At 37.4% G+C, this 19722-nt stretch overlaps 1 protein-coding gene across 2 annotated transcripts in view; it reads right to left on the bottom strand.

Annotated features, from left to right (window-relative positions):
* Positions 1–19722, bottom strand: part of SEMA3A (semaphorin 3A) — a 170862-nt gene that overhangs the window by 12432 nt on the left and 138708 nt on the right. For both annotated transcript variants that reach the window (XM_074573363.1, XM_074573362.1), the window contains 4 exons: positions 17513–17732; positions 12273–12364; positions 9233–9274; positions 3385–3542 (listed from right to left, as the gene is read on the bottom strand). In XM_074573363.1, the coding sequence (XP_074429464.1) occupies positions 3385–3542; positions 9233–9274; positions 12273–12364; positions 17513–17732 (512 nt within the window). The remainder of the gene's footprint in view (positions 1–3384; positions 3543–9232; positions 9275–12272; positions 12365–17512; positions 17733–19722) is intronic.

Here is a 19722-nt window from a genome sequence, read left to right as displayed (position 1 = left end):
ATTTAACATAGTATATTCTTTCCCTGGCTTGATTTCCACTGGGTCTTTCGTAAAACACATTGATCTGTGCTAAAAAATGTTGTATTTCACAGAAGAAAGCTTTTTAATACAGTTTTACTTTGCATTTGTTGTTCTCTCTTTGTCTGCTCCTATTTTTATTTAAATAGCTCTGACACAAAATTCAACTGAGCCAGAGAAAAGCGGTTCAGATAAAAAAAAAGAAAAAAGAGCAAGGCAAACAAAGATGTGTTTCAAGTGTGAGCACTTTACTTTAGGAATCAGAGAAAGCCTGAGGGTTTGCAAAATTAGAGGAGAACAAAGAGGATTAGGCTGCTGAACAATGCTGTGATTTCAGATTATGGCATCCAGCAACGGATATGCAAAAGTCAAGTAGCCTTGTAAAAAGCACTGTTGGTCACTCCCTTGTGACAACAACCCACATTTTTAAAAAGCCATTGTTCTGCCGTACAGAGACCATCTCTCTTCTCTTCACTGACCCTGTTTGCAGACTCTCACTAAGAGCCCAGCATCAGCACACACTAAGAGTTCTCACACAGGCACCATCAGCTGCACAGCTGACTCCTCTTGGCTGAAAGATTTTAACCGTTTCTTTTCTCCACTGAAAACTACTGAAATATTAAAACCGAAATGAGTTATGTGAAGTATGGCAACAGTTGGGGTGCTTTTGTTTTTTTAAAAAAAAACAATTCAGAATGTGCATTTTTTATATCTTTCGGGAAAAAAAAAACTCCTTTAAAATTATCCTAGTGAATTAGCAAGCTTTAATAAGAAGAAACCTTCTGTTGATTGATAAATGATTCCAAAAATGTACTAATCCTAATTTCAGATATCATCTTCATATTACTCATTACCAGTGAATGAAAATACACCAAAACATAAGGAACCATAACATTTTGTTACTCCTTCCTAAATTTTGAAATGCAGCATATTTATAGGCTACTATTTGTAGAAAAGAAGTCTGTGGAACGACTCATATTACTGTCAATGGAGTTTGGATGAGATGTTTTGTTAGAATCTCAGGAAAATGTTGCACGTATCACCATTCTATCGACACACTGATTTATGAAATATGAACCAGAACACATCTGCATGGGGTAAAGTTAAGCGGTCATACTACAGGAGCTCTGAACTGTCATTTAGACTTGTAAAATACACAAAGAAAGAAAAGTAAATTAAAATCATGGCTCATGAAAGCTCCTTTTTAAAAAAGAAGACAAAAAAAAAACAAACACAAAAAACAAAACCCCAAACCGACTATTAGTAAAGCATCTGTGCAATTGCCTCAGGACTCAACTTTCCCAATATTTCTGGAGCCTAAAATTACACGGATTCATTATTAGGAAAATGTTGACATTTAAGCTGTTTGCAGCAATGCTGATTTTGTCACAGATGCATTCAAAGCTGGTTTGAGGCAACGGGTACAGCAGGTACCAGGTAAAGAGAGGATCGTCTCTCCCCATAACCCAGACCTTTCCTCCGCTGCCGCTGCTGCCAATGGAAAAATGGGGCGAAGGAGGGGGGTCAGCAGCTCTTTCTGAACACATTGTCAGGATCTCAGCCCACCAGGACTTACTTTTTCTTTCATAGTGGCCTCAAGAAGAGCGAATTCTGCATCCTAAGATTTTCCTGTAGCTGTGCAACCCAGTTTAACCCCAGTAACCCTGCCCCTTAATCCCTGTAAGAAGAGTCCCTTTTGCCCCGACAGCAACGGTGAGCTCGGTTGGAGAGACGGATAAGGAAAAGACAAGTGCCCTATTTCTTCCATCAGTGTAAGCAGATGAATGACAGGATGGCGTGCTCTATGGGTTTTGAGGTGGGCTGAGAGTAGGAATGGGTGCTAGTGAGTGATGAGAAAGGATGAGGTTCAGGGAGAAAGATTAGTAGGGAGGCAGCAGAGAAGAGTGAGGCAGTGATTCCTGACCTTACCGTCTCCTTTGACTCAGAGGTGGTACTCAACCACACTGACTTCTAACCTTTAAAACTTTCAGATCAAATTAATCTCTCCTTGAAAAACTCATTGTTCCCGCTCCTCTCTTCCCTCCTCCTCCTCCAGAGGAACTGCTGTGCTCCCACCACAAATTTGAATTTAGCCCATGCAGCTGAGAAAATCTGACCAGCTCTTCTTTTGGGATGGGTTCAGTTTCTCTTTTTTAATTCTTTTCTAAAGAATTTCACAGAAAGCTTGTCTCACATTAACTCTTATTTCCTGGTGCAAAATAGAACCTGATGTTCCATAAGCAGCTTTTTCTTTTGTCATCAGTATTTGTTTAGGATACATTGTAATGCAAACCTTGAAATTTTAATCACCTCCATCTGAAAAGTCTGTCACACAAATGCTACTTCCCACCCTTTGCCACATTTCACCTCCTGCAACAACCAATCCAAATCTGGGATTTGGAATCCCTACATTCTCAAATACGTATTTGCTACAAATTTAAAATAAAGATAATGGCTCCTTATGCATATAAACCCTTGGACTCCTTGTTTCTTTAAAAGTGTGAGATGTTTGTCATGGTCGATTTAACGTGAGTACTTTTTTATCATTTTAGCCAATTTATCATGGGAATCTCAACAATACACCAATGTCTGTTCCTATTTGCAAGTGATTATCTATTCAGTTATTCCCAGTTTCTACTTCAGTAGGTGAGAGCTGTTCAGTACCTAGCTTATATATTTTAAGAGAAAGAATTTCAGAGATAAAGGCAGGCAAAGAAAACATTATTTTAAACTTTCAGATCATGCAACTAGGACTTGTAAATTATTTTATAAAAACTTGCAGAGTCTGTTCTCCATTGCAAATCCCTTAGCATCAGTGCAGAGCTAATGTAAAATAGTGGTTGTTCTGACCTTGCAGCATTTAGGCACACATCAACATATACAAGTTATACTTTTGAATAATAACAAGAATGTTATATATCGCTAAAAAAGTAACTTTTCATTCATGTCCAAACGCTTTGTAACTATTTCCTTTTAATTAGAATTCATGAAAACACTGGACAATTTACCTGTGCAAGTAGTTCTTTTATTTTAATATCAAGCCTCCTCCTAATGTTAGAGAAAGGGATTTTTTTTTCTTTTTGCTGTTTCTTACTGAATATAAAGTTATGAATCCATTTCAGAGACAACTCTTCTCTGAATGTTTTTTTTTACAACAGCTTTTTAAGCCAACCCAAGAAGTAGCAGTGTTCACTTTAAATCAACCAAGACTTCATATTGCTTGTAACTTCTACAATTATGTTTTCTTTGGAAGAGAAAGGGCTCCAGTTAACCATCCCATGAAAAATCTCCAAAGCCCTCTGGTCATATTGAGCCCATCAGTTAAAATAAATAGCAAACCATGCAGACATCTGAAACTGTCCCTACCTCTTAGCAGTGGGGAAGTAACGTGAGCAAGATGAACCATCCCAGGCACAGTAAGGGTCTCTCGCAAGGCAACACTCGGCACATGCTTTTCCATACACATCACAGCGGTGTAAAGGAAGCTGTGAAACTCCAGTGGCTGAGCCAATGTAGAGCTGTTGCTGTTATAGAAGTTTAAAAAAAAAAAAAATGAAATTAAAAATTGCAAATTACCAGTTTTTTGCTAGGAAAACATAAAAAAAAAAGAGTTATACAGTAATATGTTAGGACCGTTACAAATACAATAAAGGATCATGATCCTGATGTACACTAAAGGAATGAGAAGAGAATTGTCCTCAGGATAAAAAAAAAAAAACAAATAGGAAAAACTTTGATGTTTGTATGAAGCTCTCAGTGGCCTCTCTAAACTGTAAGAAAAATTAAAGTATTCTTCCTTTTTTCCTTTTGTATTCAGATCCCTGCGCTGGGGAAGCATTACAGTCAGCGACAGAACACAAGGGGGTATATACTTTTGAATTTAATGAAAAAGAAAACCAACTTGAATGTAAATTTCCTATATATGACTTTGATTTGTGTATGTGGTACGGAAAACTAACGTAAATTACTTCAGACTGATGCTAAGATATTTCAGCTTGGAAGTGGTGCCATGCACACACTTGTTTGCATGTCCGATAATTCTGGTGCTTCATACTCTTTTCTATAGGTCACATACTCTAATCGAAACATTTCTTTAATGAGGGAATATGGCTTTTTTTTTTTTTTTGATAAAAAACACTGTTGAGTGGAACATGTAGTTCAAATGCCATGAAGTAAATAAAAAAAACATGCATACAAAATGAACTACAGCTTTGTATGGCATCACAACAGAATATCTTGTCTGTCTCAATTTCCTCTCTGATATCAAATTCATGTGCTCCTTTAGGGAAGCGGGTCCCCAGAGGGACATAAGGAAACTGAACTACTGATCCCACGTGAAAGTCTAAACAGTGATATTTCAGCTTAGCGCTAATTCACAAAGAAAACAAGTATGAGGGTAGCAAGTAAATAAAGTTCCCTCTGAGATGCAAAACTAGAGGAAAACAAAATAAACAGGTAAACAAAAGTTCAATGGCATAATCCTTCTGTTTTGGAAATGGTGACAGTTTGCTATCAAAAGTTTAAACTTTGTCACCTAGCATCCATGGTGGAGCAATTAACACGTTTCTTTTTAAGGTCTCACTCCAAGCAGTCCCACCAAGAAAATACAAACTCGTATTCATTTTTCTTTCTTAGAAAGCATAAGGCTGGTGAGAAAAATAGGATGTCAAGAAATGTTATCAAAATTCTTCGTCTCCTGCATTGTGATGTCCCAGAGGTACCGTTTCCAGGTAATCCGGGAATGGAAGGTGGCTGAGGTCACCTACCAACTGGAAATGATAAACACTGGATACCAGGAGACAGCAAAACCAAAAACACTCATAAAAGGTGTTGCATTGACTTCTTTCAGAGGCAGCAGCTTGGCAGTTTACACGGATACATTAACTGTAACAGAAACATCCCTTGCATTTATGTAAACATCAGTATTTTCTAAAGGAAAGCATGACAAGGAAAAGCACCCAAAGGAAAATCCACTGGTAAATTGACAACCGAGCCCTTTCTAAGCAGCTGCTTCCACCTATTAGAGTGCCGTAGCTGGGCTGCTAATGCACATTCTCTGGGCCAAAACCTCTGACCACACAGAGCTCTACACAAAGCCTTGACCACACATAGCAGTCCCCAGTTAGCGCTGTGCCCTTGAGAAGCAGATGACAGGCAGCAGACAGGATAAGTTGATTCTTTCTAACTTAAGTCACTTAATGAAGTACCCAGCTTAGGGGTATGTTCTGCAGTAAAAAGAGCAGAAACTCAAATCTTCAGTGACCTAACCATTTCTCAAGGGATGCCTTTTCTCTTTACTGATTATGGAGGCAGCACAGGTCACGTCAGAGCTTCAGTTAAGTATCTTAAATGTCCAGATGGTATTGATCTGAGTCCTATGTAATTGGGGCATTAATACCTATATAAGCATGTAGCGATGTGTGGTGCAACTAATATAAAAATCAACCCAGAGAATGCACATGGGAAAATAAAGAACAGTGTGATGGTTTCCTACGCACCCCTGTAACCATTTTAGTTTTGTCAAAAAACCCTCCTTAATTTCTAATAAATGTCTTCAGCGTTAAAGAATGACCAGAAACACGTAAGAAGAAAAGAAAAAAAAAAAAAAATGTGAGGCCAAAATAGGGTTACTTAAAGACTCTTCCTTGTAGATAAGTTCATAAAGTTCAGCATGTGTTTCAGGTGCTGCACAGCCTGAAGGCTGCTGCTGTGTTTGCTGCTCTTCTGATCATGGTTTCAGACTCCAGCTGGTGATCATTATTCTGGACACTAATAATATATACATCCAGGCAGTACAAAAATCAGAAACTAGTAATAGATTGATTTGCATCAATGGCCTGACCTAACTTTGCCATACAAACTGCCTTTTGGGCAAAGAGTGTCTCCCAAGAGGTTGTTAATTTAATAAATCAGCTGATTATCAGATCAAATCGGGGTGGGGGGTGGGGGAAATGTTCTCTAAAAGTTCTTGCAGATGTATCAGAACTCCAGAAGAGCTGAGGAAACTAATGTTTTAAGCAATCCAGTGGTTTCTGTTTGCCCCACATTGCTGCCCAAAAAGCAGCGTTTGCCTAGAAGTCGGACAAAGAGATCACTGAGAATTTTCCATTAAAAATTATTTAAAAAAAAAAGAAAGATGAAAAAATGTAATGCTTAAAAAGAAGAACTTAGGCAGAATTTTAAAAGGAACTTTAGGGAGCATGAGGTTCAAATCCCATTTAATTTAATTTCATATGTTGAAAAGTACCTGATGCAGAATAGTTCAAGGGGCTGTTTAAGTGACATCTCCATTTTGAATTGGTCCTTTCTGTACGCTCACTATGGACAGAAATGGTAACTTCTGAATAAAATTCAGTACTTTGGGAAAAGTACCATAAAAGTAGTCACTAAAGTCTTTCCGAAGGTCTCTGCCTTGCCTTTGATTGAGTAGCTTATGGAGGAGAAATAAAAGCTCTTCGTAGCAGTTCACCAGACGAGGAGCTGCCCTGTATCAGCCAAGGATCTCCTTGTTTTTTCCCCATCTTACCAGGAATCCAATGGCTTTTTGAAACAGGGGATCACAGACCTGACCCTGACAAACAGATAAGAGCTTGCTCCACAAAAAAAGTCACCTTTGAGTGAAAGCCAGGCCTGACTTTTTGGCCCACTTCCGCATTTTTAAATCAAGGGGAGAATTATGAAGCTCCCACCTGACAGACTCAGGGCCAAGTGGTAGCCAAGGGCTCCCTGCAAGCCTGGCTCCCACAGAATTGTGAATTTAGGCAGCTGCAGGGTGCTACAGTGGCTCTATGGATGCTGTCCACTGAAGGTTGGTGTCTATTGTTAGCCACGCTTAAGTTGTTTAGGCGATAAGGTTACACAAGCCTAGGGCACTCAACCCAATTAGGAAATTAGGAGGAATATGTAGCTTCAGTGAGAAAATATAAATATCATTCCTGTGAACTAAAGACAGCAGAATTGAGAAGGACCGTATCAAGGCCTGGTTTTACACATAAAGGCTAAGTTTCCTTGCTCAAAGTCACTCTCACTCTAGGGCCAAATTCACACTCGTAGAGAGGGGCATGGGAACCTTAGAGTTTTATATTATTTAAAACTTAAGCTAAGTTCTGCTCCTGAAGAGTTTGTAGATTTTGGTCTTTAGGAAAAAGAGTCATTTGTAACGTATCATCCTGGCACGATGGCAAAAGACGTAGCTTTGAACAACCAGTGTAGTAAAACATTCGAAAATAAAGAGAAACTCCCCGTACCATGTTTTTGTAATCGGATGAAAGAATTTTTAGTGGAAAACAAGTAAAATGAAGTGATTGCTTTAAAGTTATTCAACAGGACATGCTGGTTTTACTGTTTACATTTCATGCTCCTGGTTTCTACAATGCATAGAATTATCGTGCTGTTTATATGAAAAACGCCCTGCTTATCAGAACAGAATGAGTAAAGTGTTTGAGTTATAAAACTACAGTATTTTTAAATCATAAATATAAAATGCAAACATGTTGCCATATACTTGTTTGATCCAGAGACACAGTGCCAAAAGATTGTCACACTGTATCATGCTTCTGTCATTTTTAGCCTGAGGCTCGTTGATTTTTCATGAGTTTAACTCTGCCTGAATAACTTGCGTTTTATGCTCTTTTTTAGCTTTAGACAATTTTAGCAGTGTAAATTTGTTTTCAGAAGGCTCAGGGAAAATTGTAATCTCTCCTGCATAACTAAAGACGCTTTGAAGAAGAAGTTGCATGAAAATGCACAGTCCATTATCAAATACAATTGGCTGCTTTAAGGGAATGTACTTATAAAAACAATCCAAAGCAGAGCATTTTGGTATGACGTGAACATATATACAACTTGACAGGTTTGTTTTTAAGTATCCCGATAATCAATAGCCCATTTTTTTTGTTCTGCCATTTTTGTTATTTTAGGTGGTAAACTATTTTAGAAGAGTGTCCCCAAACAAAATGTTTTCTGTCAAATACATGAATGTTTTCAGACAGTTTTCCTAAATGCAATGAATTCTGAGTTAAATATGCAGCATTTCAAACATAATATTGGGCTCTGCCCGTTACAGAATGAATTCAACTTCAGTTTAATAACGTATAGAGTGAGGAAGATGAATTAACTAAATCTTATCTATAACACACAGAATTTTTAGTGTACCCAGTCCTGGAAGTAACACCGAATCTCTTCTTTACTGAAAATTACATTAATAGCAAAATTAATGACTGTGAACAAGTTGCTTGCATTTACTGAATTAGGCTCCAAATCAACACAAATGTGAAAAAGTTTATTATATTAAATTTGACACTGAATTTTATGTCTTAGACCTTTGAGATAGGAAATTACAGTGCCCGGGGTCCATCTACCTAATTCCAGGCAGAAGTGGAAGATAGGCCCCTAATACCTGCTTTGCTCCTGGACTGCAACCCAAAGTTCTTTGCACAACTATGTAATTCATCAGCTGCTTCACAAAGAAGCCTAATAATAATTGCCCATAATTGCTCAGAATTGCATGAATCACCTTTACTGTAAACAAGACACAACTTTACCTCCATCCATCAAGAAGTCCAGTTAGTTTTAGTTATGGTCTGCTCTACAATGAAGGCTGTAGTACATATCTTTAAGAAGCTAGTTATTAGTGCACTCTACAGAAAGTAGGAAATATAAATTTTGAGTCTGGAACCCATGTCCTAATTATGTCACTGAACCAGAAGGCCATGGAAAATTTGGACTAAATCAAATCTACCTTCTTTGTTCAACCTGAATGGTGCACATCCAGGAATGGAATGGGCATTGGACAGAAAGACAGGAGGATGTCTCATTTCCAGCCTTTGCTTCCACTCTCTGCATTTTGTACTAGCTCATTCCGACAGCGACTAGAACTTGTCCCATTGAAGTAAGGGAACAAGACGAGCCACTCCTTTTGAACAGTTTCTCTGTCAGGAGAACATTCCATAATGTGGATTATTTTTTTCTTGAGAACCTCCAGACAGCTCGTTAGTTTGTGTTTAGTTTCCACCTTACCAGTAAGTAACACAAAGTAGGCTTTTCCTTTCTCCTTTGCATGTCACATTTTCCTGAGAAACTACTGATGTTTATGTAAAGGGATGGGATACTGCTGCTATAATTAATATGTCTCTACTGACTGCCAAGTTACTGTCTCTAAAAGACACAGACCAATAAATATTTAAAAGTGATTTAAAGTTTGTGAGCATAGTACCTGTTTTGTGGAAATCTTCATTGCTGAAATAACAGTGGGTTCCTATGGGGAAAAAAGAGTTAGAACATAAAATGAGTTCTAGAAACATAAAAGCTCTGCTAGAATGCTATTTGCCCAACCCAGAAACCTTGAAATTAAACTGGACAGTCTTTAGTGATAGTGCTTCTTCTTCTCTTTTGCAGTGGAGTATTTTCTAGCTATAAGTGAATTAGAAATGCGTGTACATCTTCGGGTGCATTGCTGTGTTGACTGTAGACATATAATTTTCCATGATTCTTACAGTTTCATTGTGATTACTTTGTTACTAGTTTCACGTCTTGAAATTAATATCTGCACTTAGTATTAAAACTACATTTAAAGAACCTCCCAGGAAATATGAAAATAACTGTATAAAACTATATATAAAATGGCTGTATCAAAGTATGTAGATAACTATATTAAAGGTGCTAACACTAAAATAAGCAGCACCCTTTAACCATAGCAAGGTGAAAACTCTGTTCCTGCAAAATCTTATTCACAAGAACAAGCCTTAATCCCAAACGTAATCTTGTTGACTGCACCACACTATTTGCCTACAAAGAAATTACTCCTATTTGCAGAACACAGAACTAAAACTGGCAAGAATTTTTTTGCACCCTGGAATACCCATTATTTAACCAACCAAACGGGTCACTAGGAGAGTTACTGCTCACCTAGCTAAGTCTACTCTTAATTATACTTATCTGTAGCAAGCACATGTCAAACCAATATCTAATTTTTTACATGAGAGACTGCAGGAAATATTTAACAGAATAAGATCTGATTAAAAGGCTGTTACACGTTTTAGGTCCAGCTGCTTGAATGGATTTAATCCTGAGAGCAAAAGAGGCATCATTTGGCTACAAAGTGTGCAAGTCAATTCTCTATGAAGTTTGTTCCGTTTAAAAGTCTAGTATTGATCCCATACATCATATTTTTGGTTATGTACATTAATAAAGTCCTTAGTAAGCTTTTACACTTGTGTAGCTTTCAACTTGCTAATCCTGAGAGAATTTGATATGGGTCAGTGGATGTTAAGCATGTGGACCTGCCTTTACAAATGGGTTAATAGACCTTATATTAGAAAGCATCAATTAAGTGTAACATTTGAATGAAAATTGAACTCATTAGTTTGTTTGCTCAGCTGTTCAGAGAAATATTGCACAAATGGGGTTAAAAGAGGCATTTGTTATCAATGTAATAGATACGGAAGGCTTTCAGTTTGGTGGAATTATGAATGAAAAGCATTGTATTCAGCACATTGCAGTTTAACCATCAAAATACATTCTTTATGATGCACATAGACTCTTTAGTAACTAAAGAAAAATTGCATTTGCTTAAGGTACATTTAAAATCTATTGCAAATTCCCTATTGAAAGATCCATATCTTACGCATACAAATTCTGCTTGTTCCACTGAAGTACGTTAATGCGTTCTTCAAAGCTTAAATGTATGCCAAATGAGATAAATGAGCTTTCAAGTAAATCAGAACACCAAAATCCTTTTGTGTAATGAATAAATACACATGTAAAGTAAAATACCAGATTTGAATTTGCCATTAACCATACTGCTTCTGTAAAGCCGTTCTGAAATAAAACTTTCACTCCATTTATTTTATTTCTTTCACTTCTATATTTCTCTGATCTGCTTTACCTTGGCACTTCTACTTGATTTAGGGAAGAGACTCATACATTATCAACAATTGCCAAATTACCCTGCATTAATGTAATGACTTTTGCGTGTATAAAAAAGAGAAAAAGCTGGGAGCCACAAATTACTTGTCTCATTTTCTCCTCATAGTTTCTAACTACGAAAAAAACCACCACATTTCTGCCCTCAAAAAACTCCATGGACTGCAGAAAGAGAGACACACATTTTTCAGTAGTATCTTGCCCTTGAAACAGTGGTTTCTGTGCAAGATTGGTACCAGGAAAGGCAAGATTGCCTATAAGAGAAAAAAAAAATAATTGAAAATAACAATATAAAGATAAACGAGCTCTGTTTAGATATGTTGTGTCTGTTTAGAAAACAAAGATAAAGGGATATAAAGGATATAAAGGGATAAACGGACAGCAACTGAGTATGATGAGGACATGGCGGCTGGGCCCCTGTGGCGGGTTCTGAGCCCTTGTCAGCACATCTGGAGTGAGACCAAGCGACGCGGGGCTCTCCAAGCACACAAGCATCATCTTCACGCTGTCAGATTAACCTTGCCCTCCCAGCTAGGTATTAACCCCCCGAAAGCCTGGGGCCTGTGAAACAGTGCCATAAAAACGGCACTGACAAAAAGACTAACGTGGGGAATGTAAATGATTCGTTGTTGTGTACAAAACAGGAGACGTCCCTGGGTTCTGTCTGGAAAGTGTTTGAAAGGTTTACTCTGCCTCGACTTGCAGGAGTGCCTATGGGATGCCTTATATTTTAGGCAGCTCAGATAGGAAAAATGGAAGAGATTGATTTTCACAAAAAAGTACTAAAGATTAGGGGGTGTTTATGGTGGCCTATGTCATACCATGAAAATGAGACCCTAAAGTCACCTTCGACAACATAAATACTTCCTTTGTTTCTCAGATTATTGGGCATAAGAAATCTGTGCAGATCACTGCTTTTCCTAAAGTATCTCCCTAGTTACATTATGCTGATAGTCTGAAGAGTGTTAAGAGTTGATGCAACTATAAAAGTCGTGTATTGTATATTTCTGTGGGAGAAAACAGACAGGCATTATTCCCAGACTCGCACAGATACATATTTAACTACAGCATGTAATAGCTCTAAGACTCAGAGATACTAATTTACTTTTTAAACCACAAAACAAGAGTCCAGAATGCCATTTCCTTTATCATTAACCTCCAGCTAGCACTGAAAGTTTCAAGGTTTATTTTGACTAGTGTCTGGGTCTCTAAACGACAAGCTAATTAGAGGGTTATGCCAGGCTATTCCTTGGCTAGACTGCAAGAAGTTTAGTTTGCAGCTGTCCACAGAGAAATCTACAACCTGACACTTGAAATTTAGCCACACTTACCCGAAAGACTGTCATTTCTTCCAGCAAGACTTCCTCTAAGTCATGCCAAGTCTCCTTAGGAATTGAAACCACTTTAAGAACTGTTCCAATATCTTGAAAAGGAGGGGAAAAAAAAAAAAAGTTTTCAGGTGCTTAAGAAGCATACTTCGTTTTCAGAGCAGCCAGAGTTTCTTGTGATATGTAATTATTTCACATACAAAGATTGTGAAGCTGCATATCTCTGAGCACTTGTTCAAAATGCCAACTGCTACTCAAAATAACCTAGAAAATCACTGAATTTCAGTAGAATATTTCACTGAAGTCTTTCAACTATCAAAATGCAACAAAGATGATAAATACTACTACAGTTATTAAAGAATGGAAAGGACCGAAATACTATTTAAGTGACAGTATAAAATGACAGATGTTTCAGTCATTTAATTGAGGAAGGAAATGTGCTAAATTTACCCAGGCATGTTTTATTGTCCATTTTGAATATGATGTTTGTCATTCTTAAAATGCATGTGAAGATGCTGTCAGAAGGCTCAGTACAGATAGAAAAACATCTGGACAAATGTTGTTAGATAGATGAAGCTGTTAGATCTCTTAAGTACAGGCGATCTTCCCCATGTCAAACAAAGTACCTAAGACGTATAAACCCCTTAAGGCATCAATATTTCTCTGTGTGTTAGATACTAGTCTTCGCTGGGGGGTAAAAGGCAATACAACTTGTATCTTCTATTTAAAAATAGGTGTGTGCCAGCATTTTAATACTATATCCATTTACATTCGTGGGATTTTGCAATTGGCTTTAACATGAACAAGTCCAACGCTTGAAATTCCAGAGCTACAGCTTCTGGTTTTGTGAATATGCTTTGTGACTTAAGACCATCTCTGTTTTACAGCTTCTGCATCTGTGATTTATTTGTTTGTTTTCACAAAAAGAATTTTCAGCAGGGAAAAAAAAAAACAAACAAAACCGGATCATTTCTAGGTTGGTACACATTATCGCAGACTCTCTGAAATGGAAACAACTCTGGATGCAGCTTTTCTTTTTAACCAGCTAAGTGTAGTGCCATGGAAATGTATCCTAGGAATAACAACTATGTTCCTGAGGACCTTTCATGTTGCATGTTGTATATCAGTAATAGTTTAGGAAAATACAAGGCATTTTAAAATGGCTAAAATTCTCAAAGTAACAGAAGTCTAAAGGTCAAGATTCTCCAAACAAGAATTAAACAACAATTACACAAAATCAAAACATATTTTGTATATATATACACTCGTGTGTGTTAGTTGAAACTTCTGATTAAAAAGATGACAACTCACCATTTCTATATTGGAAATACAGACTAAATTGAAACAAATAGATTACACCTTTTTATAAGTTGACTATCTTAAAAGCTATGGATTTCATGAGAAAATTCTGGCATTTCAACTTTTTTACAGGAATTTGGATTAAAATATTCTAGAAATCCTAGAACATCCTGTAGAGCTGAAATTTTCATTTTTCCATCTGTTTCCCTTTAAGCAGATGTTGGTTTCTAAATACATATTTTTTGAAGTTTAGACAGATGCGATTGTTTTCCACACAATATCTACATCACTGTTTTCTTTCCTTAGTCACAAGTTCATAGATACTTTTTTAAAAAGAAAAACATTTCTTTCTTAAAACAACAACAACAAAGCGAAGCACAACTTTTTTTTTAGGCAGCTACATGTACAAACTAAACTAATAAAATATACTAGATAAGTTGTTTGGGAAGTGGTTTTCATTATGGTTACTGCTACTAATTAAATATATTTAATTGAAGAAATATTGAGAACAATACAGAAAAAATGTAATATAAACTTTAAAACAAGAAGAAAAAAAATCCACATTTCTGCAACGGAATAATTCAGAACAACAGATAATTTAACGTAAGTTATATGTGTGATGTAATCGATGAGTTCATTTCCTTAATTATCCTGATAATTTGATGACTGTAGTTTTGAGGAAAATACATTGTATGGGTAAAAAAAAAGAGAACTCAGATCTAATAAATATAACAGTCTAGCAATGTGTCATGATTGTATTCTGTGTTGACCTATGGCTGTCCTCAGTCACAATCCATCAAAAGCCATATTCCAGAAATAAAGGGGGATTTTTGATAAAACAGCACAAGGGAAATTGTGGAGCCTGCGTGGGGCACTGAGCAGACACGAGTTCCCCAGATAACGTTGTTTCAAAAAAAGGTCTGACTTTTAAGTGGATCCTGCAACAATTACAGTGGCTTGATGCTCACGAAAGCCTCTGAGGTCAAAGATACACCGTGTTAATCACTTCAGCGACTCTGGTCAGGCCACGGGTACCAAAGTGGGGCTTTATCTGAGTTCTAGATCAGGTTTTACAGAGTAGTATTTCAAACAATTTCACACAAATGGAATCAGGCTTCTCCTTTAGGATCAATAGGCTCTGCTCAGTAAGATAAGATTACTGTTATTAATTTGCTTTACTGACAGATGTACCTTGACTGTGCCAAATGGTCCCAAATATCAGAGACTCAGGATATGCATTAAGTGTATATCTTAAATCCTGTTTTTTTCTGATATAATTTCAAGCATGCCGATATGATTTTATTTCCATTGTGAAACACACTGGTACAATCACAGTGGGAAAGAAACTGCTCGGCTAAAGATTTCACCCACAGGAAAGGAAAATGTGACCACACTGGATAGACGTTAATTACGTTGTGTTCAATTATCATCAGTTATTTCATGAAAAGGAAAAGAAAAAAGTATTTCTTCAACATATTGAAGTGCAGCAGCGTGTGGGAATAATGTAGATTGCTGCAATGGCAGTGGGAAAATAGAGAGAAATGTATCTAATCTGATGGGACAGACCTGCACAGAAACCCAGTCACACCCCAGAGAGCTTAATTCTGGCTTTGTCATAGTCCAGACCATCAAGCGGAAAACTGGACTGTGACTAGAGTCCCTAATCTGCTCCCCGTCTTGTTCTTTGCTGGGGGAAGATGTAATAGGCACTGATTGTGTATCTGTTTCTGGTTCCTTTGGCTTGGAGCATCCGGCTCTTTCTGGCAGAAGGCAGCAGCGCCTCAGTTCTGCCTCTTTGCCTTTCCCCCTGCGTGGTAGATGCCCTTTCCTCCTTCTGAAAAGCGCAATAAGGACAGTGAGCTCAGAGGAGCACCTTTTGTGCCCCAGCTCCAAGCACAGGTGTTGCAGTGCCTGTTCTTGTCCCATGAGGGTATAACCTCCTGCTGGAAAAAGAACAATTTCTATAGAAAAAAGTAATATCTCAAGAAATAATAACACTGCACTTACGAAGCTGTGTTTTTGGTACTGAAATCTTTTGGCAAATGCAAGCAATAACCTTTCAATACTTTTCTTACAATTCTTGGGTGCAAATATCAGCAATGTCAGATGGGATCCAGAGCGTTTACCACACACCTGAATACTAGTGGTTTAGGGAATTCAGTGAGCGTGTAAATTCCCAACTCAAAGGTAAGAGCTAGATACCACTGAGGCTCTTTCAGAGGGAGACCTTGCCTGACTAATTTAGGTAAGAACCACTATATGTAATGATAACTGTCTAAAAGCTATAGCTCGGGTTTAAGCAAGTCTTCGTGTACTGTCTGAAAAGAGATAGGAACTTCTGCGCAACTATTCATCTTACCCTTGAGGAAAGAGTTTCTCTGGAAGCACTTATCTCTCTCCCTTGCAGAAGCCAAAGCATCTTTCTTAGACTGAATGCCAGACTTTGGTGAGATAAATGCCACCTCTTGTGCTCAAGATGTAGACATAAATCAGCTCCTCATGTTTGTTCAGCATCAAACTCTGGATGCTGAAGGGCTTGTTCCCTCACATCGCAGCCAAGGGGAGTATTGCCATTAATTTTTTTTCTGGGCTGAATCAGGTCAGAGAAGACTTGTTGAAAGGCACAAAACACTGCCAATTGCAGATGGCATTGAAGTTTCTAACGTGTGATGGAAAATATTTGTGTTGTGTAAAGTCATATGAAACTACTTTTCGATGTTTTATGCAAGAACATATTGTAGCACTGGTATCTAATAACTCACTTCACAGCTTTAAAGAGCTGGAACACTTTCCGCAGAGCTGCATTTCCTGCAGTAAATGTTCTGAATTGCTACGCATGCACTGTGTTTGGTACACAAAGCTTCATCAGCTCTCAGTTTACTCATAATATATTTCAGGCATCAGCATGAAAGAGATCTTGAGATTTATTGCTTTGGAAATCTGACCCCAGGTCTAGAGCACCAGAACTGTACTTAAAACAAGGCAAAAATTGGACTGTTGTAAGACAGACAGCCAGACAGATATTTTTTGGTCCAAAGCTGAAAAGCAACAGTAGGGTTTTGGTTTGATTTGTTTTGGCTTCCTGATGCCAATGTCTAATTACTAGCAATTATGTTCAATAGCAGTTTAAAATACTTTTATTCAACATAACTGAAACACCAGCCAACTAATGGAAAATCTTCAAAGGTGAAGAAGCAGATCCATCAACTACTAATCAGCATAGTTCTGAAGCCACTGAATTTAGGCAAATGCATATCAGCTAATTTCTGGCCACTGTTATTTCTCATTATTACCTTTCCGGGGGGAAAAAAAAAAAATCTTTCCTGAGTGCATATTTCCATTTTTATGAAATTCCCAAGCTGAATGATTCCACAAATGCTTTGGAAAGGATATCACATTTCTATTTGAATACAACTCTTCTTAAAACACTTTGCATGTGCTAGATATCTTCATCTTAAGTAAAATGATGCACTCTTCTGGCTAAGGAGCTGGGCATATTAAGGTAATACTTGAAATACTTGAAAGACACACAAGACATTTCCCGTACCTGGGTACTTGTCTCATTCACGTTACTATTTCTTACGCTGCACTTCAAAATGGGTACGTCAAAACCCGTATTTTAATACTAAATTATAATTAGTAAGGCAAGATATTTCTAATAAAATTCCCTAATAACAGGAGTTGAAAAGAGAGTGGTTTGATCTTAATCCAGTTGGCAAAGGTCCTAAAGCATTAAGCTATGCAGGCCACGGCCTGAACCTGCAACACTGAATGTAGGTAACAAAGACCTCCCCACGCGCACAGTTTTGAGTCTTGCCCCAAATTTTCACAGGTATACACTGGATCATAAATCAGTGTTCTGCCTTTCAGAGTATGAAATTTTATCTGATCTATGTCTCCATAACTCCTGGAGGAGCAGACGGAGAAGATTCAGGGCTTCTCACCTGTGCCAATGAACATCACATCGTATTGGCCGTCTTCTGCATCTACTCGATCTACTACTATCTGTGTGAACTGGTAATCCACGTCCGTTTTGATCATGATTGGACGGTTGTTGATGGGGAATACCGGGTTGTACATGGCTGGATGACTTCTTGCAAATGTTATAACTTCATCAGGAAGGTCCTTGGTGGAATCAAAGCCTCCAAATGTTTTACTAGGACACTGGAAATAAAAAATAAAATGCTTTACATTTTATTGTTTATCACTAGTAACATATTAGAAATCCATTTCATTACAACCATCGCAACTACTACAGTTTATAATTAAATATGACAAGGGATCTAAGTGTTGAATGACAGACAGAAAAAGTTAATTCTGTCACTAAAAGTCTCTATTTTTTTTTCATTTTGGATTTAAATCAATATAGTTAACAGAATGTAAGTGATACTCCTTCATCGTTTTTCTTACTACTATGCAGTTTAAAAGGATTTTCAGTCATTTACTGATTAGTGTTAATCTTTAATTGGCAGAAGGAAGAAATCCTGAATTATCTAAAATCATTCAATATGTGACAGGCAACTTCAGTATTTGTTTATGTATACAACAGAAAATTAATTAATTATGCCACCATCTTAGTTTCAAAGTATTGTGTTCAGAAGTTGACTGGAAATCAATTCCTCTCTGAAGAAACAAATCCTTTTCATTTCAGCAACAAACTGCTGGGACAATTCCCTGTTCTACTGACTTTTCAAACTCCTGCTTGTCTCAACAAGGCTGTGGAATCCATGTAGTCCAGATAACATGGATCCTGTTACACTAAATCAAATCAAGTGAGTCATGTCCTAAATGTATCTCTTCTCTCTCCATTGATTCTAAAGAAAGCCTCATGTGAGTGTTGCTGCTCATGCTGTTAAAGGAGACGACTCTCGATGAAGAACTAAGTCCTCACTGTTGTGTGCTGTGCAGTAACATAAAGGTTGGTGTCCCCTTCGGATTAAGCTCATCCCCATGAAGTTAACACAGTAAAGAGTCCCTTTGCCCCCTTATATAGCCATGGGTGGGCCAGTTTTGACCCTAATTTGTGAAAAGCAGAGAATTATGTGCTCACATTCGCCCAACATGAGCAAAACATAGAGGCTGAGAAGGGAAGGAGAGGTAAGACTGTGGCTTCGGTATCCACAGAAATATTCCTCCACTTTCACCTACCTCACGTCCCGACGGGGAGATGTGAGGACTGTGGATAATCACCACTATTTGCCCTCGTCTCTTCTGCAGAATTGATAAGTATTTTATGAACAATTAGAGGTTACTTTGAAGTAATCATTAGAAGTGTGCTAGTAATGTTGAATGGGGGAAGAAAATGAACCACAATGGCATTAAATCACCAGTCCAAAGATACTCGGCAAAGAACTTGGTGTTCCCCACTCCTAATCTGTTCAGAGATACCTATTTAAGACATGCAAAACCCCGAAACCCAGTTGACAATTATGTTTGCAGCATTTGAATCTGAAATATAAACATCTGGTTTTAAAATGCCCTAGATAATTTGCCCTTTATATCCATGTCTAGAATATTTTCCAATTAAATTAAAAACCTAGAGGACAACATCTTATTAACCAAGAATCCAGACCTTGCAGGATGCTCAGCAGAAGAAATCAATTGTCTTTGCTATCACCTTGATCCAAATTATTAATAATTCATCAGAAATGAAATTAAAAAATCAATATTGTCAAAAGGAGTAGTTGTTATACTCAGCAAAGGGACGCTTCCAGCATGGACTTATAAAGTGTAAATTGTCCCTTTTTGGCATATTTGTTAGTAAGCAAATTCCCACATTCTGTTCCATTATATGGTATGGAAGGGAGGAAGGGAAGGAGGGAGGACATTTGATTAATGCATGTGGAGCAGACTAAGCAGAAAGCAAGTTAGTTATCTACTTTATTGTGTCAACATTTTTCAGCTTTTTTATTATTATAAGTTCTTGCTCTCTCGTACAGAAATATTACAAGGATAAAATCAGTTGGCCAAACCATTGTCTGTCTCAAAGACTGTTTTTAAAATTCTATACTTCAATTTTAAGTTTGCTTTACATCTTGATTAATATTGTAACTACAGTTCAATACTAATTACTCAGATTAATTAAATAATGATTAATTAGACAATATATGTAAAGTGCTTTAAGTATAAAAATCACTACACAAGAACTAAGTAC

This window comes from Larus michahellis, chromosome 1 (assembly GCF_964199755.1).
Source record: "Larus michahellis chromosome 1, bLarMic1.1, whole genome shotgun sequence".
NCBI lineage: Eukaryota > Metazoa > Chordata > Aves > Charadriiformes > Laridae > Larus > Larus michahellis.
The sequence above is the reverse complement of the archived record's forward strand: the minus strand, read 5'-3'. Positions and strand labels throughout refer to the sequence as shown.